Source organism: Bacillus rossius, chromosome 1 (genome assembly GCF_032445375.1).
Source record: "Bacillus rossius redtenbacheri isolate Brsri chromosome 1, Brsri_v3, whole genome shotgun sequence".
In the NCBI taxonomy this organism is placed as follows: Eukaryota; Metazoa; Arthropoda; class Insecta; order Phasmatodea; family Bacillidae; genus Bacillus; species Bacillus rossius.
The window spans coordinates 198,133,977-198,158,761 of record NC_086330.1 but is presented as its reverse complement, the minus strand read 5'-3'; the positions used below and the strand labels follow the sequence as shown (position 1 = coordinate 198,158,761).

At 33.9% G+C, this 24,785-nt stretch overlaps 1 protein-coding gene and 1 long non-coding RNA gene across 3 annotated transcripts in view; one reads left to right on the top strand and one right to left on the bottom strand.

The window, feature by feature from the left end:
* Positions 1-1,542: 1,542 nt before the first annotated feature.
* Positions 1,543-24,785, bottom strand: part of LOC134527218 (failed axon connections) — a 570,515-nt gene continuing 547,272 nt past the window's right edge. For both annotated transcript variants that reach the window (XM_063359709.1, XM_063359708.1), the window contains exons 5-7: positions 23,794-23,924; positions 22,717-22,879; positions 1,543-2,173 (exon numbers count right to left, since the gene is read on the bottom strand). In XM_063359709.1, the coding sequence (XP_063215779.1) occupies positions 2,114-2,173; positions 22,717-22,879; positions 23,794-23,924 (354 nt within the window). In that variant the 3' untranslated portion in view covers positions 1,543-2,113. The remainder of the gene's footprint in view (positions 2,174-22,716; positions 22,880-23,793; positions 23,925-24,785) is intronic.
* LOC134527220 (uncharacterized) lies at positions 17,913-21,839 on the top strand. The gene is made up of 2 exons (XR_010074127.1): positions 17,913-18,182; positions 20,010-21,839. It is a non-coding gene; the product is annotated as an uncharacterized LOC134527220 (long non-coding RNA).

Sequence of the window (24,785 nt, the reverse complement as noted above, 5' to 3'; positions counted from 1 at the left end):
TAACTTTCTCTAACCAGTTCTAATTTCCCAACTTTCCATAATGTGGGTACCCTGTGTTAAGTAAAAGAAATGAATAAATACTACGTTTATGGTATTTTTCACTTTATTAGGTAATAGTTTCTTACATGTCGAAAGCAAAATAAGTGAAACAAAATACAAAAGCAGAATATCTTAATACGAATACCACTGAATATCGCTATTGAGTAACTTTTATAGTAAAATTGTATAATAAATCTACACTGAGTATTCACTTGTATGCCTCTAAAACACACATATTAAAACGTACAAGCACTGCAAGCAAACGCTACATTCCATCTGCCATCCATAACTGTTGCGGTCAAGTCCCAACTTGATATGCATCTAAAATCTGCTGTGTTCTAGTCTCGCACCAATCTTTAACCCTCAATCATCATCATTCTTAATAATTAAAATTTTCAATTTTATACACAAGGCAAATAATACTATATAACTTAACTTTTAAGGATAGATCTATTTCTACAAATAAAAACAAAATAACCTCTTTGAAGAAAAAATTATAACTAAACCTAATATATTTATAAATTTTTTTATGCAACTAGAATAATGTATACATTTTTTTTGAAATGTTATTTTATTTGTTTGGGTGTACCAACATTGAGGGCAGGTTTTAAAAATGCCTACTGGTATTTTATTTTAAGTTAAACCTGGAAGTAGGTTGCATGCCTGCCTCTAAACCACTAATAAATGGCAAAATTATAAAACAAAAATCATTATACTTCATGGTCCCATGATCTAAAGTACTGCCCTCACTATTGGCTACTTCTTAAAAGTCAATCCACTCCAAGACACTAAACATAAACATACATACATACACACACACATACATTATATATATATATATATATATATATATATATATATATATATATATATATATATATATATATAAGAAAAACAATCTTTCAGTTCTCTTCCAAGTAAATGCAATTTCATGTAAGCTTTACCAAAACAGTGCGACGTTTTATTTGTACACCGAGTAGAAGCAGTAAGATACTGACTCCACACACACACACACACACACACACACACACACACACACACACACACTCACACACACACTCTCACACACACTCACACACACACTCTCACACACACTCTCACACACACACTCACACACACACTCACACACACACTCACTCACACACACACTCACACTCTCTCTCACACACACACACTCTCTCTCACACACACACTCACACACACACACTCTCACACACACACACTCTCACACATACACACACTCACACACACACACACACACTCTCACACTCACTCACTCTCAAACTCACTCACTCACTCACTCACTCTTACTGTAATGGTTCTGCAAAAAAAAATTTGCTAATAACCATCAAAACTGGCATCACACTCAAACATTTAAGTTCTGTAATACACTGTGGAAATAAAATCAATACGAATGAAACCTTGTAACTTGCAGACATTATCAAATATCTTTTACTCTGGGGAGAAAAATTATCAAATGCTCATAATTCATTCCACTAGAGATGGCAAGAGAAATATATATATATATTTTTTAATCGATTCAATTTTCATGCAACTACAAAATTTTAGTACGTGTATGGCAATTTATTTCACATCATCTTTCTTTGGGGCAGAAATTAATGGTTAAAAAATCCAAACACACCACTGAGATCATTCAGCTGAGAAAAAAACAGTCTGATATTGAGCTGACAGAGCTAAATTTTTTCACTCTGTATTGAAATATCTTGTTAAAAACATGCTACTTACTAGACACATTCTACTAGAAACTCTCAAAATGCATCAGGTGAAAATACTGAAATGAACCATTTTGTGGTCTCCTTAACTAACACTTTTATAAAAACTGTAGGAAATAATGCCTAAAGTTTGTATGTGTTTCATCTTGCACCAGAGACTGGGCTGAGCAAATTAATGAAATGAACAGTCGCTAAAAAGCTACATGATAAACTCACAGAGGTGGGAACGAACACGGTGCTGTACGCACAGCTGGGGACAAACACGGCCGAACGACAAGACAAACTGAGGCGAATAGGGAACTGGGCATCAGGAGCAAAATTCCATTACACTGTCACACATTTCACTTTGCCTCCTTCTCTTCCTTCTGCTTGTTCTCTTCCACATCCTTCTCCTCCTCAGACTGCAACATAGCATGAATTTCAGCCAGCATTCACACAACAGTTATTAATAACACAGTGAAACCTCATCAGTACAAAACAATCCCGTCCCTACATAAACACAAATTTTAAGAAAAAAAAAAACCTACTTAAAAAAAAACTATTTCATAACAAATCAATATGCACTAAAAAGTAAAAAAAAAATAATTGCGTATTCTTCTACAACTTAATAATCAACTGACTTTTTATACTCATTGATTATAAAGATAATATAATGTAATTACAATTATTATTATTTTTGGAGTCGGTGTCAGCCAAGGTAGGTTTGTAACTACATACATAGTCATAGGTGAGATGTGCTTGTGTCGCACACGCGACTTGACGAGGCGAGAGGCGAGAGCGGGGCCGTGGCAGCTGTCAAGTGGACTCGCCGGGCAAGCGCCGCGTCAGTCAAGAGAAAGAAGCACGGTAAATCCTTGTGTTTAATATTGGCTATATTTTCATATCACCGTTTGCTACAATATGTCCTATTAAAGTTTGTTTGTTGGTTTAATTAGGTATTGGTATTTATGTTGTTTCAAGGTCGCAGATATTGTCACAGTATATTGTCGCATAAAATTTATTTTGTAAATGGGTTTAATTATGTATTGGTATTCTGTCACAGTACTCACAGTATATTGTCGTTCGTATAAAAGTTAATATGTAAAAAAAATATGTCTCAAAGTATTCTTGTATTATTATTGCTAGGTATATTGTAGTGTTTCCTTGGCTGACACTGACTCCAAAAATAACAATAAGTGTAACTACATTATATTATCGTAATAATCGATGAGTAGAAAAAGTCAGTTGATTTGTTATGAAATAGTTTTTCTTAAGTCGGTTTTTTTTTGTTAAGATTTCTGTTTATTTTTTGATTTTTAGTGAATCTGAAGTACACTAACTAAGTTGTGTGAATATGGGTAGACCTACTAAACGTGCTGCTCATATGAGAAAGCGCCGTTTAAATGAAACAAACAAAGTCAGGGAGAAACACCTATCTCAACAGAGGAAATATACCTGGAGGACAATTTCAAAAGAGATTTGCGAAGAGCGCAAAAATAGACTTTCGAAAATGTGGCTTTACATGAAAAAAGTTTTGGACAGGAAAAATATCGAAAAACATAGTCACCGTCTCGGCTTGATCAACGATCGTTGATCGAATTGAGACGGAGGAGCAAAGTGCCCACTGACTCAGCTTGATCCACGTTACGGTAGGTGACTCAAATATCCGGATAGTCTATAAAAGATTTGGCCGAGTATAGTTAATTTGCTCCTAAGAATTGAAGAGTTCTGTTACTTTGTCATGGATCCCATAATCAGAACCTAACCAAACTCTCAAACTACCCTTCAAGTAGATCCTTTCCAATAAAAAAAGAATTATCAAAATCGATTGGCGTGATATTGAGTTATTCGTCCATTTGTTGTGTACATACTTAATGCAAATTTAAGACTTATATGGTTTTCTCATGGATGCCATTGTCAGAACTGGACCAAATTGAAATGCGACCACACGGGAAGCACCAGCTTTCAAATAAAAAAATAATCATCACAATCGGTTCACCCAGTCAAAAGTTCTGAGGTAACAAACATAAAAAAAAATATAAATAGACGTATTGATAACCTCCTCCTTTTTTGAAGTCGGTTAAAAATAAAGTATACTTGCACAAAAGGCTCAAATATACTCTGCCGTTTGGATAGTTTAAATGTAACTAATAAAAAGTACAAAATAGTTCCTTCTAGGTATGTATTGAAAAGGTTTGCAAAAATACTCTACACCTGTCCATTGACGTAATGCTTGGTTCACCAGATTAACATAGTTTTAAATTTAACACAGTGAAATCTGAAAACTATCGTTACAAGATGGCCATGTTCCTCCTGGATCCTGAATTAGTGGGCCACTTAGTAAACTACAGCCCCTCACCCTGACTGTCTGGAGAATTCTGCAGCTTTGAGTGTTAAGGCTGAATGACCAAAAATATTTTATTCCTGATTTTTATGTTTAAATAATGTTCACATATATAAACAAATTTTCTTAAGTGAAGAATAGTCTCAAACTGCTGGTTTGTAAGCTACATGAGCTAAAAGTTTCATTTTGTAGCATTTCTTGCAGTATGGATCTCAAAAAATACTTGATGAAATTTGCTAATTTTTGGTACAGTGCAAGTCACAAACGTGATCCACTGTGTTACAACATTTAAAAATCTTACAAATTCATTAGTAGTATTTGTATACAGTCATAAAATCAGTTCATTTCACTTTAATACAAAAACTGCAAAAATTCACTTAAAGTAAAAATCTATATAATCATGAAATGCCCACAACCATATACTTTTAGAAAAAAACAATAAAGTCTGATATTCTTAATATTACTACACATCCAAACTACAGTACAAGGCATGTTTTCTTGGCACCTGGAATTCCAAAATAAATCAGATGCAACCCGCTACTCACATGGCGCCGTGAAGTCTGGCTGTGTATTAACTGCCCCCCTCCCCCTCCTGGGAGCGAGTAGGTAAACAGCTGCAGGGTTGCCGGACCTCAGCTGCCCTTCACCCCGGGCTGGCTTCCCCTACCTGATTGTCACGTCGCGTGGTGTCCAAATGTCAATACGTGGGTCGCTAGTTTAATACAAACAAGTGCTGGTTTTAGATACAAGCTTTATCAGTCTTGTGAAATAAATCGTATAATTTTACAATCACTGGCTTTCTTGTTAGAATGACTACCCAGAAATTAAGGAACTGCAAACAATATTTAAAAAATAAAAGAAAAAAGTGTCACAAGCAAGAAAGAAAAACCAAGCTGCTTAGCAGGTGGTTTGGAAGAAATCCAGCCAGAGTCATCAGTTAGTTTGGCAGAATCTGGCCATCAAGTTCGGGAAGAATTCCATAAAGTGTATTTTGTTTACAGTACAGTTTGAAATTAATTTTTGCTTACATTTTAGTACAATTTTATCACAGCTTAATGAAAAAAATTCCGATATATATGTAGGTATATTTTAATGTGTATAATGTAGGTGTGCATACCTATGTGTATGTTTGTCCAGTCGTTTGGTCTGTGGTTGGAACGTCCCAGCTTGCTTACTGCCAGAGTTGAAAATGTTTTCAATTGAGACTTGGTGTTATATCCTCACTCACGTGTCACCTAAGGCAATCGTAAAACCACTACGGGATCACCTTGTCAAGAAAAAATTAGGTGTTTCGCAGTTTCCAACCACGTCCTTAAATGATGTTACCAGGCTCACAATTGAGCTAAGGATATAATCATCATCATCATCAATTTAATAGTCATCTGAAAGTAAAACATTCTCATGAACTCATGTTTGTATTCATATAGGATGTGAATGAACGTAAATATTTATAAACATGTGTATAGGTTATAAGTAGGCCTTCATTCAAATATGTTGAAGGGTGCAATTATGTACACATAGGAGTATGTATGTTTGTTTATGTGTATGCTTGTAAATATGAACGTGTGTGTACGCGTCTTTAAAGTATTACTGCCAAATATGTTTGGAAAGTAATTAATAATGGTAAACTTGAAAATCTGGTAAATGCATAGATGATAGGAAACAAATATTTTATTTTGTACGTTGAAATGAAGGGTTGCAAAAAAACATGGAAGATTAAGTAAGTTTATCAACTAACTGGGTTTCTCGCAGATATATTTATGACGAGACCTCCATGATTATAAAGGGCCTAAAAAAAATTTGCTACTGCTTGGTGCTAATGAATGAATGACATGTCGGTGGTTAGACGGAAACACTTTGTGTTGTTTCCTCTGCATATAGAGTAATGTACTTGGCCGGTACAAACACAGAAAACAGTTTAAGTGACGTTAACACAAAAACTTTAAACATATGCAAACCTTTAAAATTTTTAAATAATTTAGTGTTAATGCCAACATAAAGAACACCTAACTTAAAATTATAAATTTATAATTGTGACTGGTTCTTCTTGCCGTATTTAAGGACTTTGGGAGTTCTATTATACAACCAATCAAAAATACTTTTTTTAAAATTTTTTTTTTAAATAAATGCAAATATTTAAATTACAAATTTTAGCAAAAAAAAATTTAGTTTTATATTAACACTAGCTGCAGTACCCGGCATAGCCCGGGCTGAAAACAGGGTGAAGGGGACCTTTTTCGAAATCAGATGTAGTTAGTAATTGTATTCTTAATTTGAATGTCAAGTGTGCAAAATAATTTATATCACTTTCAGATCCAGACAGACGTTGTTCTGCCAGTGTATATTTATTTACCGGTATATATAAAAAAAATTGGTGGTCTGTATGTAATCTAGACTTTATAAAGCACTATAGAAAAAAGCTGAAAAATTAGAGATTACTAATATTTAAATTATTCCATTATCTAGCTAACGCTCAGCATGCATTGCAATGCCTCATTCAGTTGTGTTTTGTAATATGTTTAAAGTAGTTACACATATACAAATCATCCATCCATATCTCTAAATATTAGGGATGGGTCGATTTGATTCTCCGATTCCTTGATACCACCGATTATTAAAAAAATTTGGGTACTCAGTATCGGGTACTAAAACAGGGCAAGGTAGGTTAGGTATCGGTTAAGTTAAGCAAATACAGTAGAAATATATTTTCATCTGAGCTTTTCTTACACATTTTAATATATCTTACCTGCCGTATGCGCATCAAATTCCTAATAATGCTCATTATTATTAAATATTAATTTTATATGAATAAAAATAAAAAATAAAAACAATGTTACCGCGCATGTTTAATCTCTATTAAAAACTCCACAATCGAAGAACATTATTCCTCACTCATGTATTAGACGTAAATAAATTGTAAAAAGACTTAATTAATTTTATTTACAGTTAAGAAAAGTCCATTGTTTTTTTGTGAAGAAAGTGACGGTTATGAAAGAGATCACATCACGTGTCGTGACCATTTTAGTTGGGATCAATTCAAGGATGATGGCCTCCACAAAACCTCTGGTGCCCATAAAACATAAAGTCAAGTCAAAACGTATTGATTCGTTGCCTCCGGGACAAATTGTATAATGAAAGCAACAATCGATTTTAAAGAATTCTCTGGCCATATCGCCAAGAGAGGCTCGTGTTTATTACTTGCAAGGGAAAACAGTAATTCACCGTCATGCTATTGAGGTTATTGTGAATTGTTTCGCATATGCTATTTATTTGGCACAAATATTGTTTTGCTAAAACTATTTTGAAGGGTTTTGCTAGTTTGTTAGTAAAACGAATGTTCGCCGACTGTCGTTTCAAATTATGTGGCGAATGGTCAGATATTGTATCAACATGTCTAAAGTTTGGGAACATTTTCGCATCAATAGTGAAAATGACAAATATGCAATTTGTAATAATTGTAGTGCGAAAATTTCACGGGGCGGGACTTCCAAATCTACAACCAATTTAATGAAGCATTTGAAATCCCGGCACACATTACTACCAGAAAAAACAGAGTGTTTGCAGAAAAACTAACTTTTGTTTACAGCACTGTCGCCAACCAAGTCAAAATGTACCACAGAAAAAAGTAGTGCTACCTTTGAACCCATTTTGAACAAAGATGTTATGTTATCTGTGTTATCGCCTGTTAAAGAACCCTGTCTAAATGTTGAACTTTTTTGTGCACAGCCTAGTACTAGCAAACAAACTTTATGTGAAGATGCTTCTTCACTGCTAGTTGAAAAAAAAAACTTTACAAAATATTGTACCTTTTACTGCACAGGCCAGTACTAGTACTAGTAGCCAACCAACACTGGCACATTTCTTGTCATAAAAATCAAAATTTAAGCCAGGGGATAAACGTGCTGAAAAATTTAATTGTTTGATAGCTCAAATGATTTGTCTTGATCAACAACCTTTCAGCATCGTAGAGAATGTAGGTTTCAGGCAGCTGGTACAGGCGCTAGAACCATGGTACACAATATCGACATGGAAAACATTTTCGAACAAACTTATCCCTGAAATGTATTCAAACCTGAAAGAAAATGTTAAAAAAGAACTTGATGATGCTAAATATGTTGGAATTACAACTGACTTGTGGACCTCAACCTCACAAGATGATTATTTTAGCATTACGGTACATTTTATTGACAAAGATTTCAGTTTCAAACACTACTGTATTGAAGTGAAGCCTGTCCTGGAAGTTTCCCACACAGCATCAAATCTGTGCAGCTTTCTTGTTGAAACAATTACTCTGTGGGGCCTCCAAGATAAAGTAGTTGCCGTGGTCACAGACAACGGATGTAACGTTGTTGCTGCATTGTCAGCATCCCCTTTTGAACACATCTCCTGTTTTGCCCACACATTGCAGTTGGTTTTGAAAGATGCATTTTTGAACTCAAAGCTTGTTTCAAATTTAACTGCAGCATGCAGGAGAATTGTTGGCCACTTTAAACATTCATCCAAAAATTGCAAAATTCTTGCAAAGTGTCAAAATATGGCAGGACTACCAAATCACAGACTCATTCAAGATGAGCCAGCTAGGTGAAATTCCACCCTCCACATGCTAAAAAGACTTGTTGAACAAAAACAAGCTGTTATACTGGCTTGCAGTGAAACTAATAATTCCCAAACAGTTTTAAACAGTTCTCAGTGGACTGTCATAGATCACTGTATTTCAGTGCTCGAAATTTTCAACAATGCAACTCTACAAGTGAGTTCTGCAAATTCCAATGCATCTGAGGTAAATTATACTTACTCTACCATCTGTGAACAATAACATTGATCAGTCAACATATTTTTTTTTTTTTTTTCAATTTTAGATTATTCCTCTGGTGCATGTTATTCAACATGAGTCACAAAAACCTGCACCACAAGGATCAGGTCTACAAGGCCTAAAAAATGATCTTCTGGCTTCACTGGTGCAAAGATTCAAAGATGTTGAAAGTGATAAAACCCTTGCCATGACCACTCTTTTAGATCCCAGGTTCAAGAGTATTCCATTTAGAGATAGTGACAGTTAGTTTGCATAATGCAAAACAAAGACTTCTGCATGAAGTTGAACAGTTGAATATTCACAAGGTAGGCCTACGTAATGATTAATTATATACAATATATAACTTTAAAAATCTGTCAATATTATGTTGGTTATTTACTGCCTATTTGTTTTCTTAAGGTTGGTGACTCTGAATGTGAAACATTACCAAACAAAACATGCGCTGCATACTCTGATCCCAAAGATATTTGGTCCAAATACTCTACAGTATTTGAGCAGCAAGAAAAGGTAGCTGACAAAGTTGCTCAGTCTGAAAAGGAGATTGAAATGTACCTGAGTGAAAAAACACTGCCAGCACAATCTTCTATTGCAAAGTATTGGAAGAAGAATCATAAATTTCCTACCCTGAAAGGCTATTCACTTCAGCACAAGTGGCCACATTTGTGACACTAAAAGGAACAGTTTGGATCCTGAGCATGTCAGGATATTTGTTTTCCTTAACAAGAACTTGAAGAGAAAATAATTTGCATAACCATGTCTTAAAATATTTTGTTTTCTTAAGTAAGCTCTAGATTATGAGTTACTTGTATTTATTATATATATATATATATATATATATATATATATATATATATATATATAGAACCAGGGACTGGAAGTAACACGCTACTAGTAACGACGTTATTTGTAACAGTTACTTTTTATGGTAACGATTGTGGTAATGCAATATATTAAGTTTTCAGTAACTGAAACGGTAACTGAATTACATTTTTCCGCTTTAAAGTAACGATAATTGTCGTTACATCTTGCATTACATTTTTTAAATGTATTTCTTACTGAACGAACAACGATTTGTTGATTTTTTCAATCCCAGAACGAAAATCCCTACAAGCATATTATTTGCGATGGTATTTCTTGTACTTGTAAAACTGCTGTTGGCTAGCCTGCGCTCGTATTTTGATTGTCATTTATTTAATATTTGCTACATGTGGGTTTACTGCTGTTCTGTTTAATTAATTAACCTACCTGTGCACATGCGCGAAAGCAATGACAAAATCTAATGAAGCGAGAAGCCAAGACAGCAGTCCAGAACTTTCGTTGCCGTGGCCTTCATATTCTAATTATTTCGAAGTTCGGTCGAGTGATCGAAATAACCTTATTGTGAAGTGCTTGTGTGGTGCTGCGAACATTAAGATGATCCGAACGAACGAACATTTCATTATTTTGTAGTGTATACTAATTACTCAGTGTAATTAAAGACCTAATTAAAAAAATTTCAGTTTAAATAAACATATCTTTACTAAACACAATATGTTTTATTAGCTTTTAATTATAACAATATTACATATCACATTTTTAGTTTTTCACAAAGTAACAGTTAAAGTAACTTACAGTTACTTTCCTCAGAACAGTAACTGTAACTGGTTTATTTTCAGTAGTGTAACTTGTAGTTGTAACAGGGTTACATTTCCAATGGAGTATTTGTAACTGTAACTGAGTTACTTTTTAAAAGTAACTTTCCGGTCCCTGAGTAGAACCCTGTTATAATAAATCTGAAGGGAGTAGTTTATATGTTCACTATAGAGGGGAAACTTTATATCTGGGAAAACTTTTATATTAGCAATACATTCTCAAAAGCAAAATCTTAACAACACATAGGCCTAAGCCAAGAAAAGAAAGAATGAAAATACTCAAAGCAACAGTTTTATGAGCAAATGCAGATATTATTTTTAATGTACTACACATGTACAAAATTTCTATTAATGGTTCTTCGACATTGGCGTATTTTCCTTTTTTCAGGCGTTTAATACTCTGTGACGTATTCGCTGCTTGAGAAAGAAGATTGTTCGGCTTGTTTAATATTGTACTTAATGTGGATGTTGCAATTCCCAGTTCCTTTGCTATTAACACGTGCGGGACAGTGGGGTTGAATCTACCTTTTCAATAATGTCCAGTTTATCTTGTAATGACAACGTCATGTACTTTGACTTCGGCGCGGCGTAGTTGTCACCCCTCCTACCTATTCCCCCTCCTTTCACCTTTAGATACGTTACGATTCCTTCTCCTGCCAATTGGTAATTGATCCCCCACCCTTCTGGTTTACTGCGCTTGCGCGGTTCCCCTTCTGGGGCGCTGATTTCGAGGATTTTCAGTGCTGGGTCTCGATGCCTTTTCAGCTGCAGCCACCGACAGTGTCGGGTCACTTTTCATTTGAGCAGCATGTAGTTCCTTTTTTAACTCTTTAAGTCAGTTAGGGGTACGGTGCTGGCGAGCTCTCGACATGGTAAGCTTCTTTGCGGAACTTGGGTTTGTGTGCTTGGGCACCAACAGGTTGTGGCCCTGTTCTTAACGTTAGGTGATCGTTATGTAGCTTAATGAAATTTCTTCTAAATTATTTGTTTCGGCTTGCCACTTGGAAATTACGTTTGGTATTCTGCAGTAGGGTAACCATGTCGAGTAGTCTCGTGGTACGTACGGTTTTGGTGGTTAAATAATTTTTCAATTCTTTTCTCCTTTTTTTTTGGTAGTAACTGTATCATGCTGTGCCAGTTCTATATTAGTCTGGTCTACGTTAAAAAGTTAGGCCGTTTGTGGCATAATGTGCTGTATCTATTTGACTCTTTCTCTTTTTGACATTCACAGCTGGCTAGCTTTGTTTTGCAAAGGACTTGATAATGTAATATATAATAGTTTCATGTTATGCTTATAATTTTGTGCAAGTTATGAATGTTACAGTTACAGGGATCAGTATTATACAGTATTATCAGTATTATATCAGAATTATTCAAATATGTATTTAGTGAAAGAAACTATTTGTATCTGTTTATAATGTACCTATTTGCAGTTGAAAGGATAGTAATTAAAGAGGACATAAAGATAGAATTTAACTTTGCTTGTACCTACAATAGCACTCTAGTAGCCATTCCTAATCCAGCTTAGGACTTTGTCATTTGTTTTCAGGTACATATTTTGTGAGGGTACTTTTTATAGTTTATCAATGCGTGGGTTGGAGGTTATTTGCTGATCTGCAACAGGTACCCTTCAATCTCGCACAGATAATGCCTTACGTTTTACCACGTGTTTCACCATTTCTTATGTAGGTATTTCACCCTTTCTTATGTACGTATTTCTTATTGAAGCACATTTGCAGCTTAATAACACGAATTTCTTTTTACCGTCAAAAGTAAATAAACGAAAAATAACGAGTCTAGCGCATCAAAGATCACTACGTATCATTTAGTATCGCAGTTGCTAAAGCTGGAACGAAAGTTTCTTTCTATGAAAAAATTTAGTCCACAGAGTTCTATCTAGTGGTATTCTTACGAACCTTACTCAATCAAAATGTCCGAAACGTGAACAATAAAAATTAGACGTAAAAATATTGAATTTGCTGCTATAATGTACATACGTATTTGTGTGGCGGTAATTTATTTTTAATTTTGATAACATATTAAATGTACACGCATTCGTCCATTATATAACTATGCAGGGAAAACTATTTTTTATTTTCACCCAACTGATCACAATTTTTGGCTACACGTAGCCTACCGAGGCCACTCGAATACGACTTGTTTGTAATATGAACAGTGGACAATCGAGTAGCGTATTGCGGAGAAAAACTTCAATGTGATCTAGAATAGACGTTTTGTGAAAAAACATAAAATTATATGAAAATATTTGAGATAAATGTGCATTATGTCGGCAAAATTTGTTCGTGGTACACGGGAAAACGTATCAACATTGACAAAAGTTGTGCGCTATATCCAATAAATTAATACATAACCTCACATCATTTTGCCGGGACTGAGACGGAAATTCACAATAAATGGGAATTCATTATAGGCGGGTTCACTATAAACGGGTTCTACTGTATCTCTTTATCTAACCCATTTCATTCTCTATACCTCGCTCTATCTCAACTTATCTCTCTGTCTCTCTTTTATATTTAAATAAATTGTCTCATGCGTGCGCACTTAGACAACAACAGACAAAGTGCCGCTATATAATATGAAATAAACTAGAGATGGGTCGATTCCATATTTTCTCGATTCCGATTCCGATTCCAAAAATGCTTCGATTCCAGGTTCGATTCAGATTCCACCAAAAAATTGCCATGTACCTAATCATTAAAGAACTTAAAGGAAAAATACAATATACCATGATTCCAAACAAACTTCTTTTTCAAGACAAAGTTTTTAATGCAATTCTAATGAGAACTCAGCTGCTTGTATTATGCTAATTAATTCATAAGCAATACAAGGTTATAATTTCATCAATTTCTAGAAATGAGAATTCAGGTGTACTATTTACAAAACAAACTGAAATATTAAAACAGTATATAAATCAAAAATAGAATCTTATGGTACATTATGAATTTCACTGGAGTCCCCCAAAGCAAGATAGGTCCTACTTATGTTGAGTCCGAAAATGTTTTAATAGGTTGGTTGTGATCTTTGTTGGCCCACGAGATATTTTCGTGTTACAATAATTGCATATTGCAAATTTGTCATCGAACGGATAGATTGTAAAATGTTTCCACACTTCAGACATGATTTTTTATTTCTAATACACCGTTTCACGTGTGTTTCTGCAAAAACGAGTTATATACATCACAGAAATACGTGTACTATACTATAGTAGAAATAAACTGACCTCATCTCTTGAAAAATAGTAATTGAAACCCGCGTGTTAATAGAAACAAAAGTGAGGTTACAACTTAAAGTATTCGATAATATGGAGGCTTTCTTGTTTCATCTCATTCAGTGAGTGCTCAGCCGCGTCAAAATGTACCATCTATGTGCGAAGCAAACAAAAAAAAGTTAATTAATCAGACGTACTAGTTAAATATATTAATATATTAAATAAAAATACTGTGATATATTACGTGTTTTAACCAAATTTTAACCATTTTAAAACTTCAAACAAAATAAATTACGATAGATAGTATTGCTTTTGTTGTGTTGCACACACTGTTAGCTGTTTATAACGTTAAAGTATGGCGGACTCGGCTAGATGAGATGATGTATTCGTAATTTGTTTCTTTTGCTTTCTTTACGTATTGTGTAATTCAACACGAAACAAGTTAAAACACGGTTATGATTCTAGAGTTTGGAAAACAAATATTTCATTTGATCCTAATGACTTTTATAATGTAATTGTATAAGCTGAAACTGCAACGAATATAAATGTGATGTAACTATTACGTAATTTACCGAATTTTGAAATCAAAGTGCAAGGTGAGTTACGTAAATATTGTGACAATATTCTGGCCGAAAAAACTGTAATTTTAGCAGGAATCGCTGGTTTCATTCAGAAAAAAATATTTTTTTTTCTAAATTATTAAGATATTAACCATACTAAATACGATACGATTCCTTGAAACTTGGTGAAAGTATCGACGGTTCAGATTCCTGGCAGAATCGGCGGAATCGTAGCACCGAAGAATCGACAAGACCCATACCTAAAATAAACACATTTTTTTGAAACGATTCGTGCTCCAACTATTGCAAAATACAGTAAAACTCGCCTAAGACGTTCCCGCGTAATATGTTTTCCCGTTTATTGAGTTAAAAAAATTACTTGGTTAAGAACATTTTGGATGTAATGTTTGGAAATTCACGGCTGCCAACTTTCTTTCCACAATATTTCTTTGTTGTAAAACGAACATTGCCGAACACGCACGAAGACGCCATATTTACAGGAATTTGGCACATTGCTTCACAAGCTATTTTAATAATTTCACAGTAATCCACTCTTTATTTATGTAAAAACCTTTCAAACAACATAATTATCAAAGATTATTCTTTAAAATTCATAGGACAGAAACTCTCTGTCAGAGAGTAATATGGACAAATATTCGCGGTCACGTCACCGAAGTTATTCATGGCCGTATGCATCACCATGGCAGCTAGCCACTTGTTTTGTTCCGGCAAGCTGCATTCTTTGTTTGCTTTGTTAAGTTTGACACACTACTAAATAGTAATAAGTAGCTTAAGTGAAACGGAAAGTTAAATTCGGTATACATAAATGCCAAAAGGATTTATCAACACAAAATGTATGTCTAATGAATTTTCACATTAATTTCTACCAAAATTATTTTTACATTTATTTGGCCTCCTGAAACTGCAGGTCGCCTTATATTCGGGCCAATACGGTAGTTAATTTGAACAGAACAAGACCGTCGAAAAACCTACGCCGCACGCCACACGCTGTTACTCTTGTGTATTTTGACAAATCATATGCTTGTGTTTGTTTGGACTGAGAGGCTGTTCCACCTGCAGACCATTTTCCCAATTCGTGGCTTAACTGACGAATGAGAAACGCCAACGATCTTCGAAACCTGTACCGCACGCCGCACACCAATTACCTGCTTGCATTCTCAGGGACTAGAGGCTGTTCCATCAGTACACCAATTTTCCAATTCAAGTCACGTTATGAAAACAAAGTAAACCATATACCGCCAGCTATTATTACTTTCTTTGAATTATTTGCGTATATTTTTTAAGACAATAAATGTTAGTTATTGCTTTTTTTTTTGCTAGTGTTTTGATAATACTAATTTTAATGTGCTTATTAAATTAAATACAGTTTTAATAATTCAATTTACTGATAAAAAAATATGTAATTAGTTATTCCGTTATTCCAGCATGCCAATGATAGTAAGTGTATTTTTGTGTGAATACAGTACAATGTACATATGACATATCATGTTCATGTCATATGAGTAAAATCAATTTTTACATTGGAAATTATTTTTCCCTTTTAAGAAGTTTTCCCTGTCAAGAAGTTTTAAGCATCCAGTCCCTTGAAAAACTTCTTAACAGGGTTTTACTGTAGTTATACTGTCTCAGAAACCTTCACGGGCATCCGCATAACAAATTACCAAAATTTAATCGCAATCGGATAAATGGTATAGGAATGCATACGGCACAAACAAACAAAAATTAAAGACATGACGAACGCATCGAACGAAGGTGCGTTTAAAATTCAAGGCAACTCTATCTATTGACGAAGTTAAGAACCAAACTGTTATTAGCACCTTTATTTTGCTATCCGCTGCGAGCTCCACTAAGTGGGCTGGTCTCACCAAGGAGAAAAATATGAATTTTCAAGACCTCACTATTGTAGCATTGCAGGACAGTGCCTTCCCCAATTTTTCTTTAAGTTTTTATGAATAATATGTTTTAACAGTAATACTGTATGTAAGTTGTTTAAATAATTTTCAGGCATAACCTAACTGTGGTACATGTAGTAAATCATTGAAACTTACAATGAATCTTTTCAAATAACTTTCATGATAATATTTTACCATTTATAATTGTTTTCCATGTTAATATTTATGTTTCCTTATGTTTTATTAATGTACTTTCTCAATTAATTACCGTTTCTAATATTTGTGTATTGTTTAAGCCTATTTGCTTTATTATGAAACAGCCATGTAACTGTAAATTTACCGAATTCTACCTAAATAATTACGTTTTTGTGTGTTTTAAAATGTTTTTTTTTAGCTTTAAATATTTTGTTTAGATGCACAAATGCACTGTAACATATTTTTCTTTTGTAATTTTGTCCATGGGATGATGAAATCATGTGAGCCAGTTGCGTGGCAGTTAGAGTGAGAAAGAAAGGCGTGCGTCGACAGTGACGCCGAGGCGATAAAACGATAATGATGCATCCTGTGTAAGAGAGAGACAGAGCAAATAGCATGAGAAAATATTCTGGGAGTCCCCGATTTTGATATGAAATTGAAAAGAGACAGATCAAGGGAAGCCCCGAGTTATGTGTGTACCGGTTTTTTTTATGTATTGTAATTTGTTCTGTGATTGGCTGGTGTTGGAGGGAGTGCTGGATACTGTGCTGTGATTGGCCGAAAGTTACGTCATGGTGCAATCCTTGGTCTCTCCTGAGACCAGTGTGTCGTTTTGGTTCCTCAGTCATCTACTGAACAGCGACTGAGGTGGTTAGTTGAGTAGGTGGCTCACAACTTAATTATGAAGATGTAACGAGTAAATTTCGCGGCTGTGGTCCGGGCATCACCGGTTTATAATCAACCTTATTTTCGTTTTTTTTGGACACAATTAGAATTTAGTGACTACAGTCGTCGGTAATCGCCCAAAAACAGGACTTACTAAAATTCGTCACTGTTTCCGGGGACATTGTCCTTCGGCATTGTACCAAAAGTTGAGTACAACTGCGGGACTTAACTTCGAACTGTTTTAATATTCAATTTTCGGCCAGTCAGCGTGTCAACCAAATTAATGAAGCTTGTTTGCTGTGAGAAAGGAAAATACTGCTTTCAACTTGTAAATGGTGTGGTCGCAAGATGGCGGCAAATGTCTCGTGGATTCGTAAGGTATAAATAAATAATCAGTGAAAAACATTTTGTGTACGAGAGACATCATTGAAATTCAACATCACCCATTACTAATATTCTGAGGGAAACATAACCTCACTTTTTCAGCATCCGAATATGCAAGTGTACCTTGTGAGTTACCCTTCGAAGACCAAAACGTAAAATATCTGAGCTAGTCCGGCGGTCTTTGGAGTGTAACACTATGTGTATAATCGTGTGGTAGACATAGAGAAATGACACACACTCACTCACTATTTGTATGTCTATGACCTATGATTTTTTCTGTTATAAAATGAAATTTTCACTTTTTAACTCCTTAAGGATGGAATTTCATATTAAAATGTAGCCTGTGTGTTATTCTGATGTATAAGCTATATTATTGTAAAGTTTCATTAAAATCCATTCAGTAGTTTTTACTTGAAAGAGTAACAAACATTCATACTTACAAACTTTCACGTTTATAATATTAGTAGGATGTAAGTATGTGCATGATGATAATAAAGTGGGTTACATAAATGTTTTTAAATCATTAGAAGCATAAATGATGAAGTTTTAAATATGCACATTAAAACATGTAGACTTATTAGTAATAAAGTGTAGTGGCACAAGAAAAAGACAAGAAACTAACCACGCATCTGAAGCTGTGACGCACAGTGAACTATGGGGTTTCAGCAAACCAGTGTCAAAATTATTTCAGCTACTGTGAGTAACATTTTAATTATAAGAGCATGCATAGATTTTAACTGAGTATTGAAAATTTTCTAAGGGGCCAGTGTATGTATTAATTTTCAAACAATTCCATTCTAAATAAACAAAACCACCATGTGTTCAACCAGCAGTCACCATGGAAAGGAAATGTAATAGTTTTAAAGAAAACATTGAAAATCTTAGCTAAACTGTTTATCTAGCACATGCTTATAACTCTTATCACAACTAACACATGCAAAAACCTCGACCAGTATTTTAAGAATTCACTACTCGAATGATGTTTATTAATAAGTGTAAGTAACCTATGAGGTTTTTTCAAATGTAGCATTCAATACTTGGGGTAGAAATAATGTGTCTAGAAACAAAACATAAGTAAGCTGATAATTAAGGTTACTTCAGAGATTCACCCTCGCTGGATTTGATTATGAGTATCAGAAAACGTGATTTGTGTTTCACCTAAGGAAGAAAGAAAGAAAAAAAAATATGGACATAGCTTAAGCTTTACTTCTTTGAGACACTTAATACAATAAAGTAATGTAACTGAAATTTTCAATTTTCAGATATGCTGAATTTGAATTTAATCAAAGTTAGTTCACTGGTTTATTTAAATTTATATTCTACTCTGCGGATGCATAGCGAGAGTCGTTAAAAAATATTTACCATTATAAAAAATACTAAATAATTTAAATAGTTGATACAGTAGAAATATTATATAACAGGTGGCCACGTAACTGTAAATGTTAAAAATATTTATGCCATATTTATCAATATTGAATGGAAAAGATACGAGGTTTTTTAAAAATTAATGTATAGTTTTATCTGTTAATAAATCCTTTGTAAAACAAATTGAGCAAAAAACTTAATTATGTTGTAATATCAGTTTAATGTGATATATAACAAAGGAAAGGTATAATGTTATCTAGGACTCAAGTTAAATGCTAGTTAGCGAACCTGTATTTAACAAAAATTAATCTTTTTCATAAAGGGCTTAAGTAAAAGATTTTAGTAACTTAGTTTAAGTGGAAGGGAATAAATAAATATTTTACCAAAATTTGTTTTAAAACATTAGTAAATCAATTTCATTGAATTAAATTATGTTCATAGACTTAAATGTACTTGCATAGACACGCAGAAAGGAAAGTTCTCGTTTCCTTCATTTATCCTGAAAGTAAGCTCCTAAGAGTGTGGTTTATTCTTCATGGCTTATGGGCTGGATATTATGAACGTTGAGTGTTCATTAACATTTCAGAGAACAAAAAAAATATTATCCGTAGCATATTAGTTTGTATTGTGCTGGTCTTGTGGTTAACCAACAATTTTCAGGTTGTTCTTTGCTAACCAGTATTGATATATTGAATGCAATTGATTTATCATAAAATAGAATTAAGTAGTACCAATTCCATGCAGATAAGTTTGGGGTGCTGTACTATATCTTTCTGCTTTATCGTGTCGTGGACCTATTAAAATATATTTGCCGTTATTCCAAATAAAATTCTTTCTTCCACAAAATAATTTGTCAGCTTACTTCTGAATCTCCAAAAAAATAAACTTACTCAAACTGTTACTCTTACAATGTGAAAGGACGTGTTTTATGCATCTTATAATTATTATTGGCTCAACTTTATTCCCACTGTTTAATGCACTTATCAGATATGTTAAAATCTTTTTGTTGGGTCAATATATTTCTATGCCCATTGTGCACTTTAGGTTGCCAAATGGAATCTAGTACAAAATAACCTCTTTCTTGACATAATTAAGAACAGCTGACCTGTGTTTTGAATTGTGTGTTAATAATAAATAAGGGCATGCATAATGGTACAGGTCTGTTGCAATACCAATCAAAGCAATCCAGCGCGGAAGCAAAATCATCCTCAGTGGCTCCGTCACGTAAGCCAACGACTTCTCATCGCAGATGGCCGCCAATCACAAGGAAGAAACCACTGAAGCGGGTATACCTTGTAGCTGTCTGATCGGCGTTCAAAATTTTTTGTGTAAAATGCTTGACCCTAATAAATTAGTTTAAAAGTTAATTTTATGCCCTGAGTAAATAATATTTCAGAAGTTTAAATTTGAAATTATTTTTTGTTTTGTTTTAATACCTGCCAGACGTGACCACTGCAATTGCGCAATAAAAATAAAAAAGGTTCGTGCACAAGACACCATGCATTTCTGGTTTTGTTGTGAGGTAATGTGAAATTAATTTTCATATTCATATAGATTTATTTAAAAACCTGTAAACCCAATGCTGGAGACTTAATACATAAATAATTCATGTGTAAGCAACTTCGATATGAAACTTTTTTTTAGATAAGAGAAAATTGCTCAAGGTAAATGTTATTCCAAAGCTTACTTCCCAAAACAATTTAAAACCTTGCATGGAAAAAAAAAAAAAAAAAAAAAAGAAGGAAAAAACCACGCCATTTTAATCTAACTGTCAATTACGAAAACCTTACGTATTTAATTTCTGGAATTTAGTTTATTCTTTACGAAACTGGCAATTCTTCACATAACCATAACATAATACATAGTACAAAACAATTTTCGGATGAACTTTATTTACACTCAGAACAATTCATTTCATTTTTGAAGCTTAAGATGTTTTAATGACACAAAACATGCAATTGATCATGAACCACATTAAAACAATATGTTATATTATTTTTCCATGTTTGCACTTATAGTGACATATGTCATTAAAGCTGCCTTTTACCCCAAAATTATATTATTTTGTATAAAATTAACGCCGGTAGTCAAATATGAAAATAACCGTACTTTTTTTTAGTTATCTCAAAGAATAAGCATCGCTTGTTCTTACAGCAACTACACATTATAAACGAATGTAGAAAGTCATCAGCTATTGGTTTTGGGTGTTTTGGCTATAGATTATAGCCCTCTGTATTGGTAAAATAAATGTATAAACTGGAAAAGACTAAGAACTAAAAATCTTTGTAACAAGTTTCTTTCCTACAAATATGTACAAATGTACATAGAATATCCATAACTTGGTTTGAGTAAAAAAAAAAAAAAAAAACGCAATGTAAAAGGAGTTATTTTGTGACCACAAAATATTTCCTTAGTGTGTCATTCTGTGTATTTTGTGGTGGTTATTTAGTAATAAGTTTCAAAATGTGTGTTACGGCTTAGCTGAACACTTTTAAAAACCCTGACTATCTTCATTATTTAGTATTGTATCATTATGCTAAACGGCAAAACTTACGTTGTGCTTGACGTAGTGACTTATGTTCAGACATCATGAAGAAAAGTGAAAATATAACACACTTCAAAATGCTGCCACACACTAATTACTACTCCAGTTTAAATAAAGGTGGCAAATAAAACGTTAATGCACTGAACTATACTTTTGCGCTTTTATTGCCAACTTAATCGGTTCTTTACTAGAAAATACATATTACATTATACGCAGTTTTGGGCAGAGATGTTTTCAAGGGTTAATTTTATAAAGTATTAAAGTTATGCGTAAATGGACGGTATGCATTAAAAATAATTACTTCCCTGTAACTAATTTTCTTAAAATTAATAAGCATGTGCAAATCAATTATCAATATATATCAATCAAAACATATAACAACTTTCAGCTGTATAATTATGTACAGAAACCTAATTTCTGAAATAAAAATTATTTGAAAATTCCTGCTCTGCGTCTTTATTCTTACTATAGTTCTTTCCAAGAACAATGTCAACTTAATAAAAAAAATTAAATTTTAGTTTTTTCAAAATACAGACTAATTTCTTGGATAAAGTATTCTGTTACGTAAAATCAAATCATTATCTTTAAAAAACTCTCCGAAAGCCAATTAGTAAATTAATACATCTTTGCTACTATCTTTGATTTCTGGGTGATTTGTCCCTAATTTGCCTTCTATTAAATGTTGTGCCTTTCAAAAAAAATTATAGTACAGAGTAAAACCATTATCTTATTTACGTTTTTAACACTCTTCCACGAGTGTTACGCTTCACGCTGAAAGCCAGAGTCTGACAGGTCTAGCACCGAAAAGTAAGTTAGGTAGCTGATGTCTTCAAACAACAGAAAGGCAGGGATGAATGACCTCGCTTCCGAGAATGTCTCTAGCTGCTAGCATTTTAGTTCGGAACTTGGGAGATTATCTTACCCAGGAATGCCCAAACCTAATAGAATGAGGGGTCCCACGCAGGAGAAAGACGGAGATAGGAGCAACCCTTGCTACCTGAACAGTACCACTATGCAGTCATGCGGAATTCTCCAACAGTGCAGCAACCCCATGCTGTTAAGTCTGGGACTTTGACCTAATAAGTGTGATTAATTTTTGACAGCCATTTGACTTAAAGAGAAAGGGTAAATACTAGTTAATAAAGAAACCTTAATTTGGACTATACTTTCCCATTTCATGATAGACTTTTATTACAGTTAAATCCTTTATTTACAAGTTTCAAGAGACCACTAAAAAAAAGTGTCTACTGCGAGAGAGTTTCCCAGGTACAAGAAACATTACCAGAAATTAACTTGTAAATGCCTGTCCACTGTGCATACCTTTTCTTTTTCCATCTCCTTCTCTATCTCTTTGTCACTCTCCTTGTCTCCCTCCTTCTCCTTCTTCTCCTCCTCCTTGCCCTTGGCCTCCTTCTCCTCTGGCTTAGGCAGGTGAGAGTTGAGGTCCAGTGTCTTGCAGATGTCCTCCCAGTCGGGGAAGCACCTGTGTCACACACCAATATAGTTGTGATAAATTAAAGATGTCTAAATCTGTAAGGTTTAACATATAGCCAAAACAAAAGGCTACAAAAAGAAGCATTCATAGGATTGTATAATTATTCAGTATGTAATGCAATCATGCAGCATTATAACATTTAATTTTCCATTTTGGTAAAAAAATTTACTTGAATATTCCTTTGACTAAAAAAGTTTTGTTTAATTTAAAAGTGGCATTTCTTTACATCAGTAATGTGCTAATAAAATTTTTTAAAATCTTAAGTAGCACATCCATTCAGTCATACAGGATGACCTCAAATATTATCCTAAAATGTAACACAAATCAAATGTAATACAACGTAAAAAATAAGGCAATCTATAACAAAACAATATCTCAGTAGGAATTAGTCTGTCCAATGTACGTCACATTCAGACAAAAAATAACAAAAAAAGTAAGGAAGACATTAATGAAAGGAGTACCTCTACTACAAGAGAAGCTGCCTTTGAATATAAAACATACTTTAATAAGAAGCTATTTTGATGGCAACATAAAAAAAGGATATATTAAATAAAAGACTACTCACAACTCTAAATGAGTTTAAAACTTGCTAAACCATGGCCAATCAACTTAGCATGTTAAACTATGTTTACTCCATTTCAGTCTTTTGAGATTTAAAGTTACATTAGTTGATATACTTGTTACTTTACAAACCATACAAAAATCTCTCTAAATGTGCTAACCATTTTTATTTAGAGATGAATCTTGGTGAATAATTTGTTTTTGTTGGACAATGACAAAGTTGCACAACTTTAAAGAGTAGACAGCAAACATGGAAAACATTAATTTCAAGCTTTACAGGCGGTATTGACTAAGATGACTGCAGTGGGATCGAAGCCCAGGTGCCAGAGGATGACACTCACCTCTCCTTCATCCTGTTGACGTGGCCCACCAGGTTGGCACAGTTGTCCTGCATGAAGTCCCTCAGCGGGTACTGGACCTCCTTGTTGATGAAGTAGATCTGCGCCAGCGTCGCGAAGGCCACCACGTCCAGCTGCACATGTCACCCCAGCTGTCACACCCAAGTACGAACCTACACTGGTCAGCACAAGGCTCACATGGTGTTTGCGAAAGAAACTATCTCTGTTTATGCAATGCCACTAACTTGGCTACAAAATTTCAGTCACTCCAGTAACCCTCACTTGTAAACATGTTATGTGCTTTCTACATACCTGCCAACCCTGAGACATGAAATTAATAAGACTTTTTAAGTGTGTGCACGTACATTATAAACATGTATAAGATAGAAGATGCACAATTATGTTGCACACCTGATGAATGAATATGTGGCACACGTGATGTATAATTATGTGACACACATGATGTATAATTATGTGACACATGATGTGTATTTACATGAAATTGTGTATAATGAGATACACATATATATTATATATACACAAACATGGTTGTTATGCATTACTGACACAAATTCCCTGACTTTTCCAGGTTTTCCACACAGATTTAACAAATATTCCAGGGAGATTAGGGTTAAATAAAGAACACGCTGTTTTTCATCAAATATATCTTTCTTTAAGTTGAATACTAAAGATCAGAAGTTGAGCATTTTTGGAAAATAATACCTTGAACTATATACTATATAATATCCATTACATACGATAAAACAATCTGAAAAGATATTACAAACAAATTTAACACATTTTAAAATATGACAGTAAAATATTTGAAGATTAGATCCACATTTCTATGAAATGTAATTTAGTTCAATCAATTACATTACTGCATACATACAGATATAAACGACAAATTTCGGAATTGTCAGAATTTTTTAAAGTTTTATAGTCTGACACTCTACTTTTGATGAACTGCACTTAGCTGCTCATCAAGACTATAG